At 37.3% G+C, this 25,400-nt stretch overlaps 1 protein-coding gene across 1 annotated transcript in view; it reads left to right on the forward strand.

Moving 5' to 3' along the window:
* Positions 1-24,602, forward strand: part of LOC140154662 (uncharacterized) — a 44,681-nt gene extending 20,079 nt beyond the window's left edge. Inside the window, exons 16-26 of the mRNA XM_072177231.1 lie at positions 161-271; positions 463-573; positions 2,676-2,789; positions 3,488-3,601; positions 3,823-3,939; positions 5,785-6,012; positions 9,586-9,736; positions 16,214-16,344; positions 18,075-18,332; positions 19,981-20,310; positions 21,011-24,602. Coding sequence (XP_072033332.1) covers positions 161-271; positions 463-573; positions 2,676-2,789; positions 3,488-3,601; positions 3,823-3,939; positions 5,785-6,012; positions 9,586-9,736; positions 16,214-16,344; positions 18,075-18,332; positions 19,981-20,310; positions 21,011-21,012 — 1,667 coding nt within the window. The 3' untranslated portion in view covers positions 21,013-24,602. The remainder of the gene's footprint in view (positions 1-160; positions 272-462; positions 574-2,675; positions 2,790-3,487; positions 3,602-3,822; positions 3,940-5,784; positions 6,013-9,585; positions 9,737-16,213; positions 16,345-18,074; positions 18,333-19,980; positions 20,311-21,010) is intronic.
* The last annotated feature ends 798 nt before the right edge of the window (positions 24,603-25,400 follow it).

Below are 25,400 nucleotides of genomic sequence, written 5' to 3' on the forward strand. Positions count from 1 at the left end.
TTGACTCACAAGCGTCGACCAAATGCACATTGGCCCACCTTTGTCATGTTCGCACGTGTTAAATTTGTACCGGGTAAAATTAACTTTCACGCTTATCTTCAAAGATTTCAGAACAAAAGCAACGATACCATATATGATTTTGTTCTGTCATTCTGCTCAGACAATGATGAATGCGCAAGTGATCCATGTGGGAATGGTGCATGTGTGGATGGAATCAATCAATACACATGTAGATGTAACTCAGGATGGACAGGCACTAACTGTGATATTAGTAAGTACTTAATGAACACAATATACTTGCGTCGACCAAATGCACATTGGTCCACCTTTGTCATGTTCGCACGTGTTAAATTTGTACCGGGTAAAATGTACTTCCATGCTTAATATATTGCTTATCTTCAAAGATTTCAGAACAAAAGCAAAGATATGATATTTGATTTTTTTCCTTGTCATTTTGCTCAGACAATGATGAATGCGCAAGTGATCCATGTGTGAATGGTGTATGTATGGATGGAATCAATCAATACACTTGTAGATGTAACTCAGGATGGACAGGCACTAACTGTGAAATTAGTAAGTACCTGATGAAGCTGAAGACAATTTACATACGTCGATCATGAAGCTCTTATTAATCTTTCATTTATCAGAGAGAGCTCATTGTAACCTCTGTTTCATGGTAACGGTTACGCTTTTTAAGGATTTATGTCATTTTAAAATTTAAACAAAACAAATCTTTATGAAAGATTGTTTTACGGCCACATTTCAGAGGGACCAGAGTCGTATCGTGGGGAGTCAAAGCGGAACGTGCCACCTGGTACCCATCTTTAGATATAGCGCCCTCTCAATGGCTTTTGAGCCTATTCCAAGCAGTTACATTTTCGCGCGCTTCAAGCGAATGTCAACAACAAACTAATCATTATGCTTTATTCATTAACACTAGGGGAGTCAAAGGGGGACTTGCCGTCCTGTGATGGATTCAGAGCTCCTTAGATGGATTGTGAGCCTTTTCCGAGAAGCGGAAATCTATATTTCAAGACCATGCACCAGTGGGGACAGGGGTTAGTTCCCTCCACATTTTTGAATGTGGGAACACATTTAACAATTCTACTTCATCATTTTTCTTTTATGAGGCCACATCTCCCCTCAGGCACCCCCTTGCGTGGAGCAAACGCAACACGACCATTTTGACAGAAGGTCCCTCTGACTGCTCTACATCCACCACTTATCGGGAATGTTGTGCAAGTGGGTGTGTGTGTGTGGGGGGGGGGGGCAGGGCGCCATCCTTTATCTTTTTTTCCAGGGCGACACAAACCTCAGCCCCCTAACATCCCAACCCTACGCTTACGTAAGGGTCTTCTGCAATCCTTGCCTTAAAGGGCAGGTCTATTGCAAAAACAAGTTTATCTCTATTCGAAGATAATAATTATTACATTACAAGTTGACATTTGTTGCAATTTGTTATGCGTATTTCTCCTGAAAAAGAAGAAATTGTGTGGGTAACGTTCAGCCTCGTACGTGTTCTTCCCCCGTTTGAAGCGTACGTGTTCTCCCCCGTTTGGCTGATGACGTAGGTAAATGAAGCGGACACTATACATGCTATATCATGCTCTCATCATACAATCACAATCACTTTGACAAGTTTGACATTAGCAACAATGAGTTGTGCTATCATTTACCATAACAATGCTGCATAACAATATGCAGACTATTGTTCTCATTTCGGGAACAAAGCTCACACAGTATTGTTACTATGCGTTTGCTTTGTAATATTTCATCCAACTGAAACTATAGCATTGCAATATACAGGGAAATCAGATACATGAGTTTGTGAACTTAACATGGTTTATATGCTAGTCTCAGATGAAATTCTAAGCTCAAATTATGTATTTATTTTTAGGCTTAATATTTCTCATGATATTGATATGCATATGAATTGTAATATCACAATTTACTAATATATAAAAAAGAAGCGGCTGATTTTATCCATATGTTTAAAAACCATTAAATTTGTAATACTTAGTTTGGAGGTTTTTTCTGTGAACAACAACAGTATACGTTTTGTCCATTGAGAGCGTTTATAGTCCCTTTTCTTAAATCGGGCACATCTCGCTCATTTCATGACGTCGCCTTTTTTCTAGGCCAAATCTGTCTCGTTCGAAGGAACTCACCGCTTAAGTTGGTTTTTGCGGAATATCCATTTTAAACGTCTTATTTGCTCAAAAAAGGAGTAATTTTCATTGTCCTCATAATATTAGCTTGACATGATGTTGTTTTTGCAATAGACCTGCCCTTTAAGGGCTCTGGTATGAACGTTTACACAGTATTTTTGTGGGACATGAGAGAACAACAGATATATCGAATTACATTCTGAATACGAAGAATGTCCTTCTGATTTCAAATAAATTTGATATTTTGAAATTCGCGATTCAATACAAATTGTATGGCAAATTGATATTTTTGACATTTTAATAACAGTCCTCGAAGTAAAGTTTATAAAATCTAATGATAATTACTTTAAGTGTAACTCACTCTCTCTCTCTCTCTCTCTCTCTTCTTCATTTTTACGGATCGCCAGCAGGGGGTTGTCGCACCCACCCCACCATGGCTACGGCCCTGATTCTTTCAATTTTTGTATTGTTTGTTTGCTTAATGCTTACCTATTTTGGCTCCATTAGATGTAAACGAGTGTCTTTCGCAACCATGCCTTAATCAAGGACGATGTTTGGATGAAATTAGCGAGTACAGGTGCATTTGTCGACGGGGATGGACTGGAACTAGATGTGACACATGTAAGACAACGGGAACCTCATTTTTCTTGACATTCAAGTAATCTTTTGAGCCTATTCCAAGCAGTTACATTTTCGCGCGCTTCAAGCGAATGTCAACAAAACTAATCATTATGCTTTATTCATTAACACTAGGGGAGTCAAAGGGGGACTTGCCGTCCTATCTACCCCTAGAGTTGCTTTTTCTTTCAGGATTGTTCCTTCTGCAAAAGGACTAAACAAACTTGTTTGAGTCGCATGAATCGGGCATTCCGTTGCGAATGTACAGCCTTCACAAGATTCACAAAATTGGGTATTTTTACCCCATTTTTAGGGAAAATCCTGATTTTGTCATAAATTTGCATATTAACGAAGCAATAATCGTGGAAATACAAATAAAGAAGGCATGAGATGTATTGTTATTTATTTAGTATTACTTTATGTAAATATGAAAACCTATTGTCATCATTGTTATACTTTCTACTTAACAACACAAACTACACCACTCCTACTGACTAAAAATGTTTGAAGTTAGAAAGTAGAATATGAAAAGATTGGACCACGTCGCTTTAATCTTCTTGACCACTGCTTTAAACCTTACACGCGCAACGACCATTGTTTTATTCGGGAATTAACTTGAATATGTCTTAAACTTGAAAATATTATGTGCGTGTATAAACAATGGTTGTTTAAAGGAGTGATTAACGTCAATACTTTCCCAGCTATAAATGAGTGTTCTTCACAACCGTGTCAAAATGGAGGGACGTGTGAAGATGGGATAAATGAATACACCTGTCAATGTGCTGCAGGATATACATCAACCAACTGTGAACAGAGTGAGTAACAATAAAGTAGCCGAAACAATGTATATATGATTATATTGAATATTATAACGTTCTTCGGTTAATGGGGGTTGATAGAAACTGGAAAAACACATCCTGTAAGACAAATATACATTATTATGAAATGAGCTTCCGAACCTATAATAATACCTATATTGAACCTGTATAGCTTCAATCTTACAAGACGCTTGGTTTCTAAATTTTATATTCTGCAGCTATTGATCAGTGTGCAAGCAACCCATGTGTTAGCGGGCGATGTCAAAATGATACCAATCCATACACCTGCGTGTGTCATCCAGGATGGACTGGTGAGAATTGTGATAACAACAACGGTAAGAAGATGGGAAAGTGCGGGTCATTTGGTGTCTAAACGCTATTATACATTACAGTAAATAATAACACCGGTGTATTATTATAATTCCATCGACATCATTGATTTATATTAGATCAACCGGGCTGTTGATCTGTGAGAGTCAGGTAAGTCTCCTTACAATTTCGACCTGGTTTTATGTAAATGTAATCCCGGCCCCTGGGTACCCGGAATGACCGCCAGTTTTTTGAATGGGTTAAGGGGGTCAAATCCAAGGTGGCGGCCTAGTTAAATAAGAAACAATTAAAATGACCGGATTGTGCAATACCTCAAATTCGTCCTCTAATCATAAGAAGGAACAAAATGTGTAATGTGAAATATGTGAAATTTTCAAGATTGTCTGAAGCGTATGGTCTCAAAGTATTTAGATTAACGAAAAATAAGTATAGTCTTGAATCAATATAAATCCTCGTTTTAATGCTAGATGGTATAATATGGTAAAGGTGACCATGGTGACATAAGATCATATGGTGGTTTATCCTTGTTGACCTTTGACATGCAGTTTATAACCATATATGCATTTTAGATATGCAAAACTATAACGTTTGGGTTTCTTAGGTCAGGCTGAATAATTGGAGACCATTTTTGCTTCAATCAGAGAATATTGAAAGCTTGACCACTGTTCAAAAGTTCGTTGACCTTTTGCATATTTCACCATGTTAAAAAATCATCCTATAGATGTGCGACTATTGACTTTTTTGTTCCTTATGATTAGAGGAAGAATTATCCGGGTGGGTCCGGCAAACTAAATTACGTACGTAATAAATGGATAACTGAGTTGGATTACGTCATCTGTGAACACACATCATGATTCAGCCATCGCTGAACAGAGACGGGGGCCGATACAAGCTACCAAGAGTGTACGACCCGATTTTGGGGTCAAGTGTCCGAAAGGTCGCTGACCTCTGAATTGGGTTGCCAGTCTGCTGATGAAAGTCGAAGTGTCGACTGAAAATTCCAGGTACGCACATTTTTGTGTTGAGATCAAAGGTTTAAACCTCTAAATTATGATTCACCTATTTTTACAAAGTAATAATGGCGGCCTCTCCTAGCTTTGAGGTGGTGATTTGACATCTGAACACCGTGTGTCTTCCTATACGGCGATGTGTTGAAGGAAGATTACACGGTGAGCGGATAGGACCGTTATTATTTTATTTCACATATAAACTGGAGTCATCAAAACTTTGAATTTTTGAAATATCAATGACTCTTAAAATAGCAACCGGTCAGAAAGATAAATCCATTTATGTTTGCATATTGTGACCTAAACGAAGATTAATACAACTGTTCAGCTCATTCTATTCCAGAGAATAGGATAAGAATTCACGTATAACATGTAATCCACGGACACGTATAGTATTGCAGATCTTTTTTTATTTCACGGAAAAGGGTTCGATTCCCAGGCGGGATCACTTTTTCTCCTTGTCTCCTTTATTATTTGCGACGGCGAACCTGGTGAAAATTAATGTTTATTTATATAATTCCGTCGATCATGCCACTGTTTTTCCGTGTTATATTTCCTCACAGGGAGGATGGCAATTTATTTCTCGCATTTACGGCCCAAGCTACTATGGGCTATTTGCGGGGAGGAGATAAGTTTAAGTGACCGATTATGGGTTCGAATTTCAACCAGCCTAATCATGAAGCTCCCGTGGCCAAGTGGTTAAGGCATAGGTCTCGTAAACCTGAGGTCCTGGGTTCGATTCCCAGGCGGGATCACTTTTTCTCCTTGTCTCCTTTATTATTTGCGACGGCGAACCTGGTGAAAATTAATGTTTATCTTTTTTTTATTTGTTTTAACTTGCAGATGATATTATTATAGTGGCTGATAATGTATTATCGAAGATATTTGCAGGCCCAATTAACTCGCTACAACTGGTTGAAATCCCTCTTGCAAAAATAAGTGGGTCTCTAGCCGTAGAGTTTGATCCTGTAAACCAAAAGTTATACTGGACCGATGATTCAACAATAAGCAGAGCAAATCTTGATGGTACAGGTCAAGAAGTTCTTTTTGATGGCTCTTATAACTCGATAGGTATGTTTACTTACTAGACGAGTCCATTTAAGTACCAAAATGGGCGCACTTAGACAAAATGGAACACCAATGTTTTTGCTTGCTTGTGACTCTGAACACCTGAACAACATATCCAAAAAGTGCAAAAAATGACACTGGGGAAAAATGTTAAATTGCATATTTCCAAAATGACAGCTAATGCAGGCCTCAAATTTCAAAATTGGGGGGATATGGATAAAAATGATCTTATTGTATTGCTCTCATAATTAGAAATCAGAAAAAGTATAGTTTGACCTATCTCTGATGTATAGTTCTTGAGTTGTAGGCTTAAATGTCAAATGTCAAATTTTGGTCTCCGTGATTATGTACAGGGGTAAAAAATAAAACATGCTCCGATTTCGCTCAAAGTGGTCTCAAATTATTCCGCTTTGAAAAAAATTGAACCAAAGAATACTTTGCCAGGGAAACAAATTCAAAGCCCATTGAATCATGTTAATCTTGATGTATTTGTAATGTTACCCAGGTAACACAGGTAACAAAATATCTGAGATATTGCAAATTATTCTTTGTTTAAAATGTTGTTCCAAATGGAATAATTTCAGACCACTTTGAGCAAAATATGAACATTTTTTTAATTTTTAACCCGTGTACATAATCATGGAGACCAAAATTTGAAATATGCAAGTTAATATTTTTCCCTGCGCCCTTTTTTACCCTTTTTATTCAGAAGGGTATTTAAAGTCACTAGCAAGCAAAAACATTGGTGTTCCATCTTTGTCTAGCTCATTAAGTCGTCTATACGTATAATGATGGTCGTTATAAAATCTTGTCAAGTTTTATAGTCAAAATCTTGTCAAGTTTTATAGTCAAAATACAGTTTTATAGTCAAAATACAGACACCCCTTTTAAACTGCGATATCGGAAATACTCACTTCATGCTCAGGTCATACAGGGTGCGGGCAAAGAAGCAAAATGACATAATTGTTTAAGAACCAAGTTGAATTTTTCAATTGTTGAAATTCTGTATAAATGTTATGTTTAATCAACCTGGTCTCCTAACTAGACAGCCGTATATAGCCAGTTTACACATGGCTTTAAAATGACAATATAGAGCAGTTTAGGATGACTATATTCATATTGGCGTTGGTTAATGACACATTAAAGTTAAGGTTTTCCTGCCCTGCGGGGCCATTATATATTGGAACTCCATTAGCATTTGCAACGGTTGTACTACAAAAACGATTCTACGCACAGTCTCCACCTCGATACACCCGAGTACACAGAATATTTACAGCACAGTGACCCTCGTTTCATCTTTTCTGTTTCGGGAGCTCTATTGTTCAGAAACGAAAACGCAAGGGATTTATGTGAATTGATCTGCTCGTTGAATTCATTGAAGTACCAATCAGCTGATTTCAATAGGTAGATACCTGCATGCCTGTTGTTAATAAAGGCTGGATAAGACAAGAATGGAACACCCACAGTGTGTGGATGACCGGTGTTTTTAGTAGTCTAGCTTTAATGTCCTCTAATACCGATAGGCCTTTGATGTTGGTAAACTGATTCACATGTAATGTGACAAAATGCCAATCCGAATGAAAAGGTCGAATTTTCTGTTAAAACGTTGAAATATAGGCCCAATTGTCAGATTAACAATTGATTGTCATACCATGTCATATTTATTCAACATCATCATCATCGTCGTCATTGTCATCAACATCAGCACCATCACTATCATCATCATCATCATCATCATCATCATCATCATCATCATCATCATCATCATCATCATCATCATCATCATCATCATCATCATCATCATCATCATCATCATCATCATCATCATCATCATCATCATCATCTCATCTCCTCTCCTCTCCTCTCTCCTCTACCAGATCATCTCCGCGTCTCATCATCCCCACTCTCTCAAATAATATACATTTCAAATAGATTTGAGTCTGGCAATTTTGCCTGAAGCAATTATCAGATTACCAATTCCAATGAAATAAATCCTATTAGTTTCACTTCAACGCACTTCTCTGGTGTTGCATATTACCAAGTTTTAAGGTGTATTTGGGACGAAAATAATTCCCCATTATCGCTACATAAGCATAATATGACCGACTTTTGCGCGATTGCACGTCGAACAAGTATACGTAATTCTTGGCAACACTGATTACTATTGATTAATTTATATTAATCATGTTAATGTATATTTCGACGCTGAGTTATTTTCAGGAGATACTCCCGCTTAGGCTGGAGTACCTATACACCCAACGCAAGTCAATTGAAGCCGTACACTTTATCGCGAATTTACCACCGTAAAATTTAGACACTTCTTTTGTCTAGATTAGTATCAACCCTCTCATCTCACGTTTTTCATGTCAGAAATTAACATAACTCCCGAAACCGAAACAGAAGTTATCTTCGTTCAACTTTTCTGTAGTCAACAAAAGACTAGAATAAAAGGATTGTTCACACGTACCATGCTAACACTTCAAAATAACAATGAGATCCGAAACCGAAACCGGAAACCGAAACCGAAACAGAAAAGATGAAAGGACCCTGAGTCTCCACGCAGTCTGTGTTATACTACACGGTTGAGTGCAAAGCATCATCAGAACTGTGTGAGATCTAGTGGGAAAAGGACATCGGTTACTGGTTTTTGATAAAACCTCAAAGAAAGAAAGAATGATAATGGAATAGGAAAACGCAGGGCCTCGAACCCGTATCCAAGTCTTGCAGCTCAAAAGCATTACACATTCCAGCATTAGTCCAGCGCGATAATCGCTTGCGCCACGGAGGAGCTTACGGAAAGTATTGTTATCAAAGTGACTTATATTATACTGCATTAGTGTCCGGCTGTTATGATAAATAAGCTCATCACCTCTGCAATGTCGGAAGTATCGATGGCGAAAAATCTCGTTTTTGCAACAATAGCTTCAATTTGGAGTGTAAATGATATGGGATAGCATGTTGGCCGGGATTATGCACTTTCCCAATGTTTGGTGAGCATATTTTATCCAATATTTTGACAAGTTGACGTCAAATGTTCCATTTTATATAAATTGTTTGTCAATAATGTCTTTTGCCAGTAGTATGTTTAAAGTTGTAATTTTGTGTTTTTGATCGTAAAAATGGGATATTTTATCCCCGATTCGAATTCTGCCCAATTCGCAAGGGTGCAGAATTCGGCAGGACCTTTACGATAATTTTGACTTTTTGGACACTAAAATGCATTCGATCCTTAATTTTGTTTCAACTGAGTCTTTAATTAGCATGCAAAATAAGGTGGGTACCAATTTTATATACATAGATATATTTAATATTCAAATTTCTGACCTGCTCAAATCGTTAAGTTTGTATTTCCTATGTACATCCAAAATGGACATCCTAAATATATATAGGCACGGCGTATATAAGGCTGGTAGGCCAGGCAGATAGTTGATAAATAGTTAGATGTCAAAACTAACGTTCCGCAATCAAGATATCGATAATGTAAGAAAACAGTTTTTTGTCATGCAAACACTATTTTGTATTTCCGACATTACTTATTGACTAAACATTATAATGCATTATTTTCATCGGTTCCAGAGGGAATTGCATTAGACAACATAAATGGAAGGGTATTCTGGACTAATGTTATTGACAAGACGATTGAAGAATTGGATTCCAATGGAGTCAGCCGCGTAATCATTGATCAATTGGATAAACCAAGGGCAATTGTAGCAGACCCAATAGCAAAGCAAGTATTAAATCGTTTTGTCTCTACCATTCAGTGTTAGCGGTTGCTATAATACAATAGACATTATTGCGAAGAGGCGTTTACTGCAAACGCCATACGGCTTACGTATTACGACATATGTAGTAGAACGCCATAGTGTCGTTCGCATCCAAACTAGTCTCCTACACAGCTAGTCTGTGTTGGTCCTAACGCTCGTCGTTCCTAATAATTTATGTTCGTAATAGCCGCATACAGTAACTGCAATAAACTCTAGCTTATTCTCTAATTATTTTCAATATCATTTTGCCCGCTGAAATTCTTAAATGCCAAGTTCAAAAATCAAACTGTGTAGACTCTCATTCATCTGGGTATGTTGAAATTAAGATTTAATTTAAATCTGGTCAACCAGACATACCTATTTTGACGGACGAACCGACGTTGCGACTGAAACCTTCAGTCTTCAGCTGGGTTGCACGGTTGTTTGATGTATATAGAATTGGCTTCATTATTAACTAAATGCAAACTATAGATGGCGCTATTTATCCTAAATCATATTTCTTTATTTGCAAGAGTTTGGTGATTAATACTGGCATTAAAACAGTTGGAATAGGTGAAACTATCAACAAGGAAATTTTATAAACATATTTAATCAAACAATAAAAGGAATTATTTGTATTAAAAGCTTGAAAGGGTAATTTCCAGGAACTAAATAGCGCCACCAATTTTGTCATTAATAGATACATTTTTATCCGAAAAAGCTATAAAAAATACTATAAAAGTGAATAATTTTGTAAAAGAGGGGAAATTAAAATTGAGAATGACTAAAAATCATCTGAATACATTAGCTTGATATCACTAGTTAGCTGTTTACCTAATTTTTTGTTGTACATGATGCTTTGTTTGAAAAACTAATAAATGGTCCCGTCAAACAACCGTGATTGTGATGCAAATGACCTTGAGTACCGGACACTTCCGGTATTGATGACAATAGACGAGGAATGTCCTTTATGATCCTGTCCCAGCCGTGTGATAGTTTGGCCCGGACGTCTCCACCGCGGTTGAGGGATGGTTGCTCAGCCCTCACCCAGATTGCCTCTTTCACTCCACGCTCAAACCAACGATGCTCGCGATCTAGGATTCGGACATCCTTGGTGTCAAAATGGTGTCCGGTGGCTTTCAGATGTAAGAACACTGATGAGTCGTTTCCACTTGAGCTGGTTCTGCGATGTTGTAACATGCAATTGTGAAGAGGTTGGGCGGTTTCTCCTATGTAAGAGTCTTGACAGGCTTGCTCTTCAGAACAGCGGACCCCGTAGACCACTCCACTGATCCTCCCCTTGGGCTGTATGTCCTTGGGATGCACTAAGGACTGGCGGATCGTGTTTGTGGGCTTAAAGTGGGTGGTAGCAAAGGCAAAATGTTTAGATTTTTCACAATGCCCTCCAAATAACCGATGCGCAGTTATTAACCTCTAATTAGTAACCGCGTTCAGCGTTTGCGTTTTGGCAAATAAATAAAATTATATAACTCATACATATAGTTTCTTGTCGTTTGATTGGCCAACTACTATTGATTATTTCTGCTATTTTAGCGGCAAAGCCTCGATGAATGGAACAGTCCATATGTCACCTCGTGAAAATATTCTTACCATTGAACTCATAAACATTCAATAGTTTGAATAATAAATAATAAGCTTAGAAAACAGAAATTATAATTAAGATATTAATTCCTTGGCATAAAACCTATGAAAACTTTCCGATAATTGAAAACTTTAATTGTAGAAATAATCATTTCACCTATCTGGTGAAAAATATTTCTTAAATACAAATACCTTAAAACCCCGTCTACAAGCATATATAGTGTTTTTTATAAAAAGCTTAATTAATTCGGAGCAAGCGTTAATATACCAATACAATAGATCGGTCTTAAAATAATACTTGTTTGTATATGATTGGATCCGTAATTTATTTGCTCAAACTCCATAATGGCTCTGGGTTAATGTAGCTTTCATCAGAAGCACACTATATGCTTGTAGACGGGGGTTTACGGTAGTATAATATAGGGAAAAGCAGGGACATTGTGTGTTCTTAAAGTATTTAACCTGTTGATTGCAAGTTCATCCCGAAGGCTTAAAAAAAAGTTGACTTGCCCTTATCGACCGACCCAAAAATCTGAAAAACAGGGTTGCCTTTTCTTTTCTTTTTTCTTGTTCTTTTTTTTTTATTATGAGATTTTGATATTTTGTTATAATTTCAACTTGTTATAATTTCAATTTCAATTTCAACTGCGGTATAAACTCTGACTCGATTTCTATGTTGAAAAATTAATTTTTTGAAAGATATTAGTAATCACAACAAATATCTGCAAATGATGATCTGAGTATCTGAGGTATTGAATGAAAAATAACACCACCACGACGTGTCTTATACCTACAACACAGAGCCATGCACTGAGGTCACGCTTCAATTACATACACACTGTGTAGCTATATAGTATATACTGTAAAATTCAAGCGTTTAGAATATAAACGCCCTTTTGTAACACTTATGAAAAGTGTCACAGTATTTATTTTCTAAACATGTCACAGTGTGTAGTTTCAATAACAGTCAACACCATGTTTAGAAACTAAACACTATAGTGTCCAGATCAACTAAACACTATAGTGTTTAGTTTCTAGACATGGTCTTGACTACTGTAGAAACTAAACATGTCACAGCATTTAGAAATTAAACACCGTTTAATTACCTGAAACACTTGTTACACACCAAATGGTGTTCAAACTGAACACAATTAACACATGACAAGTCATGTTTAGGAAATGTATTTAGCCAAAAAGTGTTTAAGATTTTCAATCACATGCCTAATCTTGAACATGTGACATATTTAATGTGATTGTAAACAAAACACATTACTTCCATCAACCATTTCCATGCTTTAACACATTTTTTCAGGAGAGGTACCTTTTGTTCTCATTTAACCCACGGGTGTGACTGAGTCTTCGCCAGCACACAAAAGCACACTTTACCGTCGATGTACAATTATTTACCACCCATCTTAATTTAGGCGCCTCATTTAAATCAATTCAATAGTGTTGCTAATCGGTTACCCATAACAACGTGCCATTGCTGCCAGGTATATAGGTCTATCTGTGTCACTTTCTATAATCAACTACTTCGCAGCATAAATTATGTTGTTATTAATTATGGTTATAGGTCTATTCAATAAGTCAAATGTGTTTCTTAGTATCACAAATATCCATTTTAAAAACCAGAGGCAAGTGAGGGAGTGAAGGAGGGGTCGAGGGGTGAAAAGAGGAGAAGCGGATGGGTGATCGAGATTGCACATGCACGAAATATCTCCTATTATCATCCTGTAAACAGGGCTTATCTGTGACTATTGGGTCAGGAAAACCCTCCCCCCTACCAAATCATTTCCCAGCAACATGGACACTCCTTTTGGCTGGCAATTCGTGTCTAACTCCTATGGTCACAAGACCAGAAACCAAGCCAGGTATCAAGTTAATTTTGTGGAGAGGTACATTAATTATTTCCACAGTCTTAATGGGCTTTGGACTACCATCATCACCAAGTGATACTCCTCCCTCTAACACAAATGGTTCAAATTCTTCACACATATTGTCTGTGTCACTTCCATTTTGTGGGAATTCTTGTTTCTTGATTTGACTGACTTTGACTCAAGTGACACTGCACATCCTACAGTATTATTAGTAGATTGCTGCTGTTTTTGTAATTCTTTATTTGCTTTTAAGATCCGACATGCGGTCACTGTATGTCCTGATTTCTTACAGTAAATGCAAGTTACTTGGGATTTAAATTCAATCCCACCTGTTGAGGTCCCTCTACCACCAGCACTATGCTGTGAATAGACTGAGGTTTCCCTTCTTGTGTGCCACCCTGATTTGCTTGAGGTTGATTGTGGCTGAACTTGTTTGTATAACCTCTGTTATAACTATATAGATTTACTTGCATTCAACTTGTGCGTTAAGCCATAGTCATCAGCCATCGTTGCCTCACTCAGTGTTTTAATTTTGCTAGCGCTTTCATCCAAGTGGGTTTTAATGTCAGCGTGGAAATATTTTTTGAAAACTTCTATAAGAACCAATTGCCTAAGTTGGCCTAAATCAGCTTTGACTTCTTTTGAACCAAGCCACCTGTCAAACATTTGTTCTTTTACTCTAGCAAATTCTACATGGGTTTGATCTGCTTGCTTTCTTGAATCTTTGAATTTTAGTCTGTATGCTTCAGGCACCAGTTCATAGGCCTTATTAAGGACTGCTTGTTTGGCTTTATCATAATTATTACACTTCTCTACTGGTAGAGCTGAGTTTGGCCTTCCCCCAAAACTACTTTGTAAAAGTAGGGTCCAATGCTCATTAGGCCATTTCAAATTTGTAGCTACTTTATTAAATGTTGAAAATACTCGTCAACTTCTTTTTCTTGGAATTTAGGCACGAACTTAACATACTTTGTACCATCAAACCCTGACTTTGAGGAGAACCTGATGAGTACTTGTCACCTAGCTTTGCTAACTTCTCTTGTTCAGACTTGCATTTTCTTCAATTTCTTTCTCTTTCAAATGTGTTTCCATTTGAAGTTTCTGTGCATCCAAATCCATCTTTTGTTTTTCAAGTTCCAATATTGTTAGCTTTTCTTTTTCTTCGAGTGCCATCTTTTGTTGGCGCGATTTGTTTTCCCATTTATAGTTTTTGTTTCTCCAAATCTAATCTTTCTTGTTTTCCTTTATTTTGCATATCTAGCTTTTGCATGTGTAACTGCAATTGCATTTCCATTTTTTCCATTTCCAACTGAACTTCTAGTTCTTTCAACTTAAGTGCATCTCCAACGATTTCAGTTTCGACCACTTTTTTCTTGTCCAAAACGGATTCCTCGAAAACCTCGTCATCAACCAAAACATCAATCAAGGCATTTTTGATTACTTGTTTTCTGTTGGATTGCTTCACTTTCAAATCATAGTATTTTGCAAAGTCTAGTAATGCAGGCTTTTTCAACTCATCAAATTTCTCCCAAGTTATAGTTTTAAGAAACTCTTCTGCATGCAACGCATACTGTACTCTCAATTTTAAGACTCAGTAAATTAATGTCAACTTTTTTAAAGTGTGTTCCCGGACGAGCCCCCAAATGTTACGAGCCGCTTAATGACTCAAGGCCAAAGACACCTTTATCCCGAATTCACTTCAGAATGCACAACATAACACACTGATTAATTAAATTAACAATATCTAAGTCTTTAATTGAAAGTAAAATATGATTGGTACAATATAATATGACAACAAAGGCACATACAAAATAATCACACAATCACACTTTTGACTACTCAGTACTTAACCAGCAGTCTTCTTCTAGGTGATCATAGAGTTCTTGCAATGTTCTGGAAGGCTGATGTATATATCCTGATTCAGTGTCCTGCGAAAATCACTGCTCAGCGAAGTCCACTGTACACTTGCATTTACAATCCCATGCGTAAAATCCTTTGTGTATAAAATCCTCGCTCAGAAATGGTGCTGCTTTCTCCACACTTAACTCCTTGCGCAGTTCTCTAAACACTTAAATCCTTGCGCAGTTCTCTATCTCTAAACTGGTGCTACTTTCACCTTTCACACAATTTCTTAAGGAAACAGGCCTGTGTCGCATACAGTCTCCTTGTTTCCAGAGTTCAGCAAGTCGACAGAAGAATATAATTCCCTTTCTTGGAAGAGGTACGCACTTTGACGTAGATCTCCTCCGACATTACTGACAGGTAGTAGTACATTGACTACATAAAATATTTCTGGTTCGCAATTTCTTTTCTTTGAAGGAAATGGACTGTAAGCACATTAGCTAGCCCAGAACAACATTCAACTGTGAAGAATTGTGTTTACATATTCGTATACACCAAACATTGGAAAATCACATTATTTTAATAGGCAATTGCTATTTTACATCACATGAGGTAATCTTGGAAATTCCCAAGCCTTAATTATAAAATTAACCTTTAACACTATATCACTTCTTGAGGGGGTTCATATATGATGTCATCGTATCCATTTCACAATCTAAGGGACTTTCCCAATTGTAGAAATGATTCAATTTGATGTATACATGTACATGAGAGGGGAATCCCTAAAAATTAATGTCTCATGAAATAGATTTTAATTGTAAACAAACAAACATAAATAATCAAATTAAATAACTCAGGGCACAAAAGGTCTCTTCGAAAAGGCGCCGAGCTTTATCACAGTTTATGCAGTTCTTTTGCTGGAACTTGGGTATCCAGCTTTAATCTGATTAATTTTCAACTGTCCAGTCACAATCAAATTCTACCTGACTATTACGCTAAAATGTAAACACAATGGCAGAACATTTAACCAACGAAATTGGATAAATGTATACGTGAAGAAAGGTGTCATTGTGATTCCTGGTCATGGTCAATCTGTTGGGAGAAAAATTTAACATAAACAATCATATTTTCTATTAATAGTCGCATATTTTGGACTGACTGGGGAACCACTCCACAGATTGGACGAGGTGAAATGGACAGAAGTGGGAGAAGAACTCTGTCACAGCCGAATAGAATACAGAAGCCTAATGGTTTGGCAATTGACTTTCAAGGTATTTAATCATCAAAACAAAATTAATGATCAGAACAGACCAAACAGACCATTATTTTATATTAGATGATAATAAATGACATAGATAATAATATGATTAATGAAAAACAAACTGCCTTGAAATCTGGCACAACCTATTCAAAACCATAATGTGCTATCGCCTAGAGGCCTTCTTGTATTGGTTGTTGTTAGTAGTAGTATTAGTAGTGGTAGTGGTAGTAGTAGTGGTAGTGGTAGTGGTAGAAGTAGTTAGTGGTAGTTAGTGGTAGTGGTAGTAGTAGTGGTAGTAGTACGAAATATTTCGCTTTTAAAGAGTTTACAGGAATGTGTTTAAAATGCTATAAATACAGTTTATGAATTGAAAATGTGTGTGTTTGATAACCTTACTATACTTTATCTTTTTGGTACCAATGTATAACAATGGGTCTCCTCAATACAGTGATACCTAAATAAGTTAAAACATTCCCCATATAATGTAGTCCTAGTAACTAAGAAGTTCGAACCCTGCCATATTCATTTGGATGTTATGACCTTGTCCAATGTAAATGATAATGTCGTCAGTTACTGGGACTACACATAATGTCGCATTGCCGTCATAATATGAGTGCACCCTGTCAAAATTTGGAAATTCCAGCTGTGTACAATAATGTACAGGCAAAATGTATTAAATCAAAAAATGTGTATATATTAAAAATTCTACAAACATGCACAACGGGAGCACGGTGGCCGAGCGGAACGGGCTAGGACTCATAATCTGAAGGTTGCGGGTTCGAGCCCCGGCGACGCCATCGTGTTGTGCCCTTGAGTAAGGCACTTTATCTCGATTACTCCTCTCCACCCAGGTGTGAAATGGGGAGCTGTTATGAATACTGTCCATTGAGCGCCGCCCAAAGGTATGAGCATGCCTTGGGCATTGTATGGCAGCTGACATATTCTAATGACGGCGGAATAAATGTAAAGCGCTTTGGTACATGTTCACATGTGAAAGGCGCTGTATAAATACCAACATTTTTTTTTTTTTTCACCGGAAGAAAATGACTATTTCAACCTAACTACTGAAGAATTAACCACGGCGAAATGAAAATCATGAATTTTATTGTAGAAAAATATAGTGGGGCTCAGGATAGATCTACGCTCAAGTCATTTTGGAGTAAACTCGCGTGTTTGCAAGTCCTTGAATAAATTCATCAGGTCTGTAGAATATCCATAACATTTCATCACATCAAGACCAGTCAAAACTTACGTTTCTGGACGTTTCATCAACCATCGGTTAATTTCATCAGCAGTGTTACTGTTTTGAAGTGCTGTGTGATATTGATCCTGAACAGAGATCCTAAACAGAGATGAGGGGGGGGGCTACCAATTTTCACATCTGTACGATCATGTGTTGCATAGGAACTTTGACACAGTGGTTGATGCTGCTCCAACTCCTAGAGTTGCCGGATCAATATCACACAGCACTTCAAAACAGTAACACTGCTGATGAAATTAACTGATGGTTGATGAAACGTCCAGAAACGTAAGTTTAGAATGATCTTCATGTGATGAAATTCCTTATGTTACGCGTGTTTTGTTTTTTATGCCGCGTGATAAACCTTGAGGGGGTTGGTAGTACTAGGGTATACGTTATACCAAACGGCGATTTGGAGGAAAGGGTTACCACGTCCTTGATAAAATACTGTATCCCTCACTTTAATAATATTTTCTTTAATGATGTTTTTTTTTTCTTAGCGAATTTGGTATACTGGTGTGATGCCACGCTGGATATGATTGTAGTTGCAAATATCGACTTTCTAAACGTATACATCGTTTCCGAAATGGTACAAGATATATCCCCTTTTGATATTGGTATTTACAACAATGATATCTATTGGTCAGATTGGCGTTATTCCCGTCTAATTAAATTAACTAATAGATACCAAGGCCAGGAAGTGGCGTTAGTGGGGCCGAGCATTTTCAGTGGTGCTTCAGGACTGCATATCCATAAAGGTGAGGAATGTGTTCAGTTATTGAAAGAAAAAGGTAATTAATTTTACTGCAAGTACGACATGCATTACCCTATGTCCCTGTAAGTTCTCAGCTATTCTGTCCCTAAATGACCAGTTTGTTATACAGCCAAGGGCAATTCGAAATGCGGGATCAGATATCAGATGTTCTAATTATTCACTCCAGCTTTCCATTAACCCTAACCGCCTAAGGGCTTTTTGGCGACGGGAAGGGAAAGAAGGAAGGAATAAAGAGAGAAAAGAAGGAAAGAAGTTGTTTGCTCTGGGTGGGATTCCAACCCGAGACCCCTCGTATGCCAGGCACTGGGTCGGCGACACTTTGCCACGGGTTTTGGGTTTCGCTCGCCAGCGAAACCGTGCCTATATATCACTTAGGGCGATTGCGTCATCACACCACGTGGAATGCATGCACGAACAGCGTATCAAGTAGTATACCGTCCTGTTGTTAGGGTTAAGGAAGCCTATATTGAGTTTCGATAGTGGTAACCTAACCCTAACCGCCTAAGGGCTTTTTGGCGACGGGAAGGGAAAGAAGGAAGGAATAAAGAGAGAAAAGAAGGAAAGAAGTTGTTTGCTCTGGGTGGGATTAAAAATTAATTAAATTATTATGCCAGGCACTGGGTCGGCGACACTTTGCCACGGGTTTTGGGCTTCGCTCGCCAGCGAAACCGTGCCTATATATCACTTAGGGCGATTGCGTCATCACACCACGTGGGATGCATGCACGAACAGCGTATATATCAAGTAGTATTTTGTAGTATACCGTCCTGTTAGGGTTAAGGAAGCCTATATTGAGTTTCGATAGTGGTAACCTAACCCTAACCGCCTAAGGGCTTTTTGTCGACGGGAAGGGAAAGAAGGAAGGAATAAAGAGAGAAAAGAAGGAAAGAAGTTGTTTGCTCTGGGTGGGATTCGAACCCGAGACCCCTCGCATGCCAGGCACTGGGTCGGCGACACTTTGCCACGGGTCTTGGGTTTCGCTGGCCAGCGAAACCGTGCCTATATATTACTTAGGGCGATTGCGTCATCACACCACGTGGAATGCATGCACGAACAGCGCATATATCAAGTAGTATTTTGTAGTATACCGTCCTGTTAGGGTTAAGTTACCTTCCCCTGTGGCAATTTGTTGTCAAATGTTAGTTGTTTTAACAACTAACATTTGTTAAAACAGCTGTCATGCGCCACAGAAGTGGAAGAGTTTTTAAAAATGAAGCTATTTGGTGCTCCATTTGTACATACAGGACAGGCTTCAACATTGGTGTTTCCTTTTTTTCTTTCTTGCCAAGTGTGGGGACCATGAATCTTGCATCTTCAAGCTCGGCATGTGATCATACTGTTTGCTCCATGAACACATATCATTGTTATTATGCTGTATTTTTTTTAAGATGATCATATCACAACTCGTCAATCATTTGTCAATGATCAATTACGATAAGCCCCATGGCATACATTTCCTTTTGACATAGATGGAGGTTGAGGCAAAACTCATGAGGTAAAGTGAAAGGAGCATGCATTTGTCATTCCCAAAATTTAACACATTCTGAAAGCTAAAATAATATGAGGTTTAAGTTTGATCAAAAGCACTCAACACTGAGACACGTTTGTTCCCTTCTTTCAATTCTTTTAAGCTGCCAATGCCGTTCAGTTCCAAATACGTCTTGCTGATGGCTCTAATAGCAACGAAGGTCGAGTGGAAGTGTTTTATAACGTATGGGGAACAGTTTGCGATGATTCCTGGAGCGCAAATGACGCACAAGTAGTTTGCCGTCATCTCGGACTTCCCTATGGTGCTGCCGAAGCGGTAGGTAATGCTGCCTTTGGATTGATCTCTGGACCGATATGGCTGGATGATGTTGGATGTACGGGATCAGAAAGTAGACTGAGTGAATGCAGCCATAATGGATGGGGCTTCCACGATTGTACACATAGCAACGATGCCGGTGTTCGCTGTACCGATTGTAAGTCACATTTGAAATTAATCACTTTTCTATAGTTATGTTGCGCGGCGACGTATGTTGGGGTTCACAGTATATATTTCAGTTTGCTCTTGGTGAAAGGAGGAGGAGAAAACACAATGATCTTAAAGCCATGATGTACCGTATGATGTCGGTCCAATTTTTATTTTGTTATTCTTTGTCAACAATTATTATATGATATTAGTAATACTGTTAGAAGATTTTCTGAAATTTTAAGCTGAAATAATCAGGTAAAATGAAAGAAACCCACATTACCGCTTAACTGTGGAGCTCTGTGGGGGATCGGAATTGGCGAATAAAACCGGGTATCCCCTGTTTAATCAAGAACTCGTACATTTTACTGTAATTAAACCAAGCTTAGTCTTTTACATGGTACTAAGTACTAGTATTTAAATACACCATTAGGTATTACAATCCTGCAAAAAGTAGAAATTCGAAGAAAAATGAGGGCGTCCTTGTGAACAAATCACACACTTTGGATATTTGTTTGTTTCTTTTCTTCCGAGTTCCTTTTACTTTTCAAATAGGCATAGTTTACATTATGCAGGTATCCCAAAAGTATTCATGGAATTTACTAGCATCAGTATACACTATATATGAATATGTGGTTTATTCCATTTAACATTTACCCTCATATAATATTAAACTTGAAGCAAATGTAATTTTTTTTTTTCGGTTTCAGAACCAGGAAGAGAACAGACGCGTCCAATCAAACAAGCGTGATTTTGCTATGTGAGGGTAGTAGTACAGCTATTATAAAACTTTTAAGTTTTAAACTTCTAAAACGTATGCGCTTTAATTGTCTGCATAATAAGACAACAAGCGATTTTATAAGCCAATGGTTATCTATATTCATATCATCGTGATGTCCGCATACTGAGGAATACCAGATTACTATAAACCGCAGCAATACGTTACAGATCCATTAAACAATTTGTCTTATTTTACTAACATTTATATGTATTAGTGATCTTGGAACCTTGCTGGGCTTATTGTTATCTGTATTCATATCATCTTGATGTCCACATACTGAGGAATATAAGATTACCCTAAACAAGAGAATACTCCTGGTAATATGACAAATTGGCAACTTGTATGATGGGTGGAATAAAAAGAGAATGCCTGCTGGAGATGTCAGGACAGATAAAGAATTCCTTCTGTAGTTCCTTCCTTCTGTAACGCCAATAGTTGTTAAGGGTTTGCCAGTACAATGAAGTATGCGGATATCACGAAGATTGTGTGTAGTATAAATAATAATTATGTAATGATAATCGGAAATCGGAATCATTATGGGATCGGAAACTTTGTCATGCTATAAACACTCAGAACGCTAGGCCCTCGATGCTTATTGTTATACCAGGCTCACTCAGTCGTTTAATTAGGTACTGGACAGTGGCGTAACTAGGGTTGGTAGCGCCCGGGGCAAGAAACAAAATTGGCGCCCCTACCTCCGCCCCCCCGCGAATTTTTTAATACCTGAAAGAATTGCGCGCGGAGCGCGCGAAATTTTGAACAAATAAGGCCTACCACTAATTAATTTTGGTTACTAGAAGTTGAATATTGATCTTAAAATGTTCTTTGAATTGATTTTGTGTTGAAATGCGCGCGAAGCGCGCGAAAATTTTGACTTTCATCCCTTGGAGGGGCGCAGAATTGATGCTGGTCCTGGCTGAATTGGTCAATTTGGCGCCCCCCTAACGGTAGCGCCCGGGGCATGTTGCCCCCCTGCCCCCCCTAGTTACGCCACTGGTACTGGAACCGATCAAATCCGGTGTTGAAATGAGTAAAATTGTGAGATACACTTTAAAATATCAGAAGTAAACCATTATGATTGATAATAATACCTTGCTTGCTTATCATATACCAACATCCTTCTTAAAATAATATTAAATGCAAATTCGTGATACTAAAGAAAACAATAACTTACCAATAAAGGCGATTATCACTATTACAGTACTATTATGGACATATTGACCTGACAGTCACCCACCTTTGCACAGTATTTTGGGGGAACCTGAGAGCACATCAGACACACCAAATTACATTCTTAATATGAAGAATGTCCTTCTGATATCAAATAATTTGGATTTTTTGAATTCGCGATTTCTAACCAATTGTATGTCAAACATACATTCTTGACATTTAACAATCTAACTAGGTATAAATCTAATGCTACGTACTTGAAGGTCATATGTATTGCTCGGACAACATCATATCATTAACAAGCTAATATTATGGAGACAATGAAAATGACTCCTTTTTGGAGAAAATAAGACGTTTAAAATTGATATTACGCAAAAACCAACTTAAGCGGTGAGTTCCTTCGAACGAGACAGATTTGACCTAGTAAAAAGTTGACGTCATGAAATGAGATGTGCCTGCTTTGATAAAAGGGACTGTAAACGCTCTCGATGCACAAAACGTATACTGTTGTTATCCTCAGAAAAAAAGTCCAATCAAGTGTTACAAATTTAATGGTTTTTAAACATATGGATAAAATCAGCCGCTTCTTTTTTATATATTAGTAAATTGTGATATTACTATTCATATATATATCAAGTTGTTGAGAAATATTTGGACTAAACAATAAAAAATATTTTTACCGTGCAATTTTAGAATTTGAGCGTGATGTATATATCCATATTGTATTAATGCAAATAAACTATTTCAATGGCCTTTTGTTCGAACCTTCCCGATTTCTTGTGGAACAAGTTCGCATACTATACACATAACTGAATTTCAAAAGAGCTCATATCCAGGGCTCATAAGTATGTAACATGACTTTTCATTTACTGTGACTTCACCCGTCTCCTGCCATGGAAATCAATTTTGCTTCGAACGGGGGAAAGGACCGTAGGTATAATACGTCGGTGTACGAGGCAGTATTTTACGAACACAATTTCTCTTTTTCAGGAGAAATACGAATAAAAAAATTGCAACGAGTGTCAACTTGTATAATAATTATTCTCTTCGAATGGAGTTAAACTTGTTTTTGCAATAGATATGCCCTTTAAAATGCATGGGATGAAAAGCTGGGATGAAAAGCCTACCATCATATGAAAATTTAATCTTTTGTATTGAAGATATACATGAAGTTTCCCAAAAGACCAAAAGTTTTGAGGTCTTTTGGGAAACGTCATGTATATCTCCAATACAAAAAAATAAGTCAACATTTTCATATTCACTTTAATGTCAAAAATGTCACTTTTTAACAACTTGCCATAACAAATCTTATTATATCTCGATTTATTTGATATCGGAAGGATATTCCTCGTATTCAGAATGCAATTTGATGTCTGATATGCTATCAGTTCCCCCAAATGTGCAAATGTGGGTTACAGAGCCCTTAATATATTTTGATGTGTAATCGATCAGCAAGGGCATTCAATTAATTTAAACGAAGTGAGGGAGTATATGATGTGTCGAGGGGTGAAAAGTGGAGAAACGGATGGACAATCGAGATTGGAGGGGAGGGGAGGAAGACAAAAAGAAACAAGAGCGGAGAGTGAAGGGGAGAGACGGAGAAGGAGAGCCAGGGAGCGATGGCCCCTAAAGTGTAGGCATTAGAAGGAATAAGTGCAGAGAAAGGAAAAGAAAGGAATGAATAAGGAAAATAATAATAATTAATATTATAGAAAAATTAAAACACCCAGTCAGATGTATTTCACACCTGCCAAACACAAGTCACCCAATTTCGAAAACTGGACCTTGAATGTAAAACACTCTCATTCGGTGCGTTAATCCTGTCAGCAAATAAAATTGGTTCCAGACGCAAACGTGCAAAAAGTAAGTTCCTGTAATAAATTTATTTCGAAAACTATGTTAAAAATACTGGATGACTAAGAACATCATCCGATACGTCTGCTTTGTAGGTTTTCTCCTGTTCTTTTCCTTCTTTCGATTATTTACATTTTGCTTTAATACTTTTAATGCATAAGACGCAAAGAAACCGATCAAAAGTACTCAAGATCATGTATAAAATTTTCCCTCTTCATGCTTATAGGGTTTCACTTTTCTTGTTGTTGTTGTTGTTGTTAAGAAGTGGGCTGGAATCATATATGATATTCTGATAATGCATAAGCAAGTTTTCATAATTAAGTATTGCTATATTATAACAGGCGCATTTTTAAAAAATAAATAAATAAATAGATAGATAGATAAATGAATTAATTAATAATTAATTGAAATAAATAAATAAATAAATATATAAATAAATAAATAAATAAATAAATAAATAAATAAATAAATAAATAAATAAATAAATAATACGTAAATACAAGAAAATTGGTGAAAATTATTAAAAGTATTGGGAATAATGCAGTGACTGCTTCTTGGTTTCAATCATTTTCGTGTCATAATTCTCTCAATTGCGTCAGTGTAGGTTCGCAACTGGTACGAACATAGTTGCCTCAGGAGGCCCTACAAGAGACAAGTTTTGTAAAACACCCTGCATAGGAGGATTTGCAGTTACAAATGACCTACACCGACTATTATATTGATAGAATTCTGTGATTGCAATACTGTTTCATATAAGTTTGTTTGCAATACCGTAAAACCTCGTCTACAAGCATAATATAGTGTTTTTGATGAAAGCTAAATTAATACGATACATGCGTAATATGCCACTACAATGGATTGGTCTTACAATAATAATACCTAATTATGCTTATCTGTAATTTGTTTACTCAAATTCCATAATGGCGCCTGGATTAATTTAGGTTTCATCAGAAGCACTCTATATGCTTGTAGACGAGGTTTTACGGTATAGCTATCCTCATAATTAATAACCCGAGGAGACCAATACGGCAACAAATGGTTGTTCCCTGTTTTAAAAAATCATTGAAATCGAAATGTCCCTCCGCCTCTGAATATAAAATTAATGATTATGAATGCATTACGATGAAAATTTGGCAACTTATCGCGTTGAGACAACGCGAATACGTAACGCGTACTTACAAACTTGACGCAACGCCTATGTATGCAACGCGATGACATAACGCGTACATACATCGCGATGACTGAACGCGTAACCATGGGATAAGCATAGACAAATCACAAGCACCTCATTACAA

The sequence above is a fragment of the Amphiura filiformis genome, chromosome 1, assembly GCF_039555335.1.
Source record: "Amphiura filiformis chromosome 1, Afil_fr2py, whole genome shotgun sequence".
Taxonomy (NCBI): Eukaryota; Metazoa; Echinodermata; class Ophiuroidea; order Amphilepidida; family Amphiuridae; genus Amphiura; species Amphiura filiformis.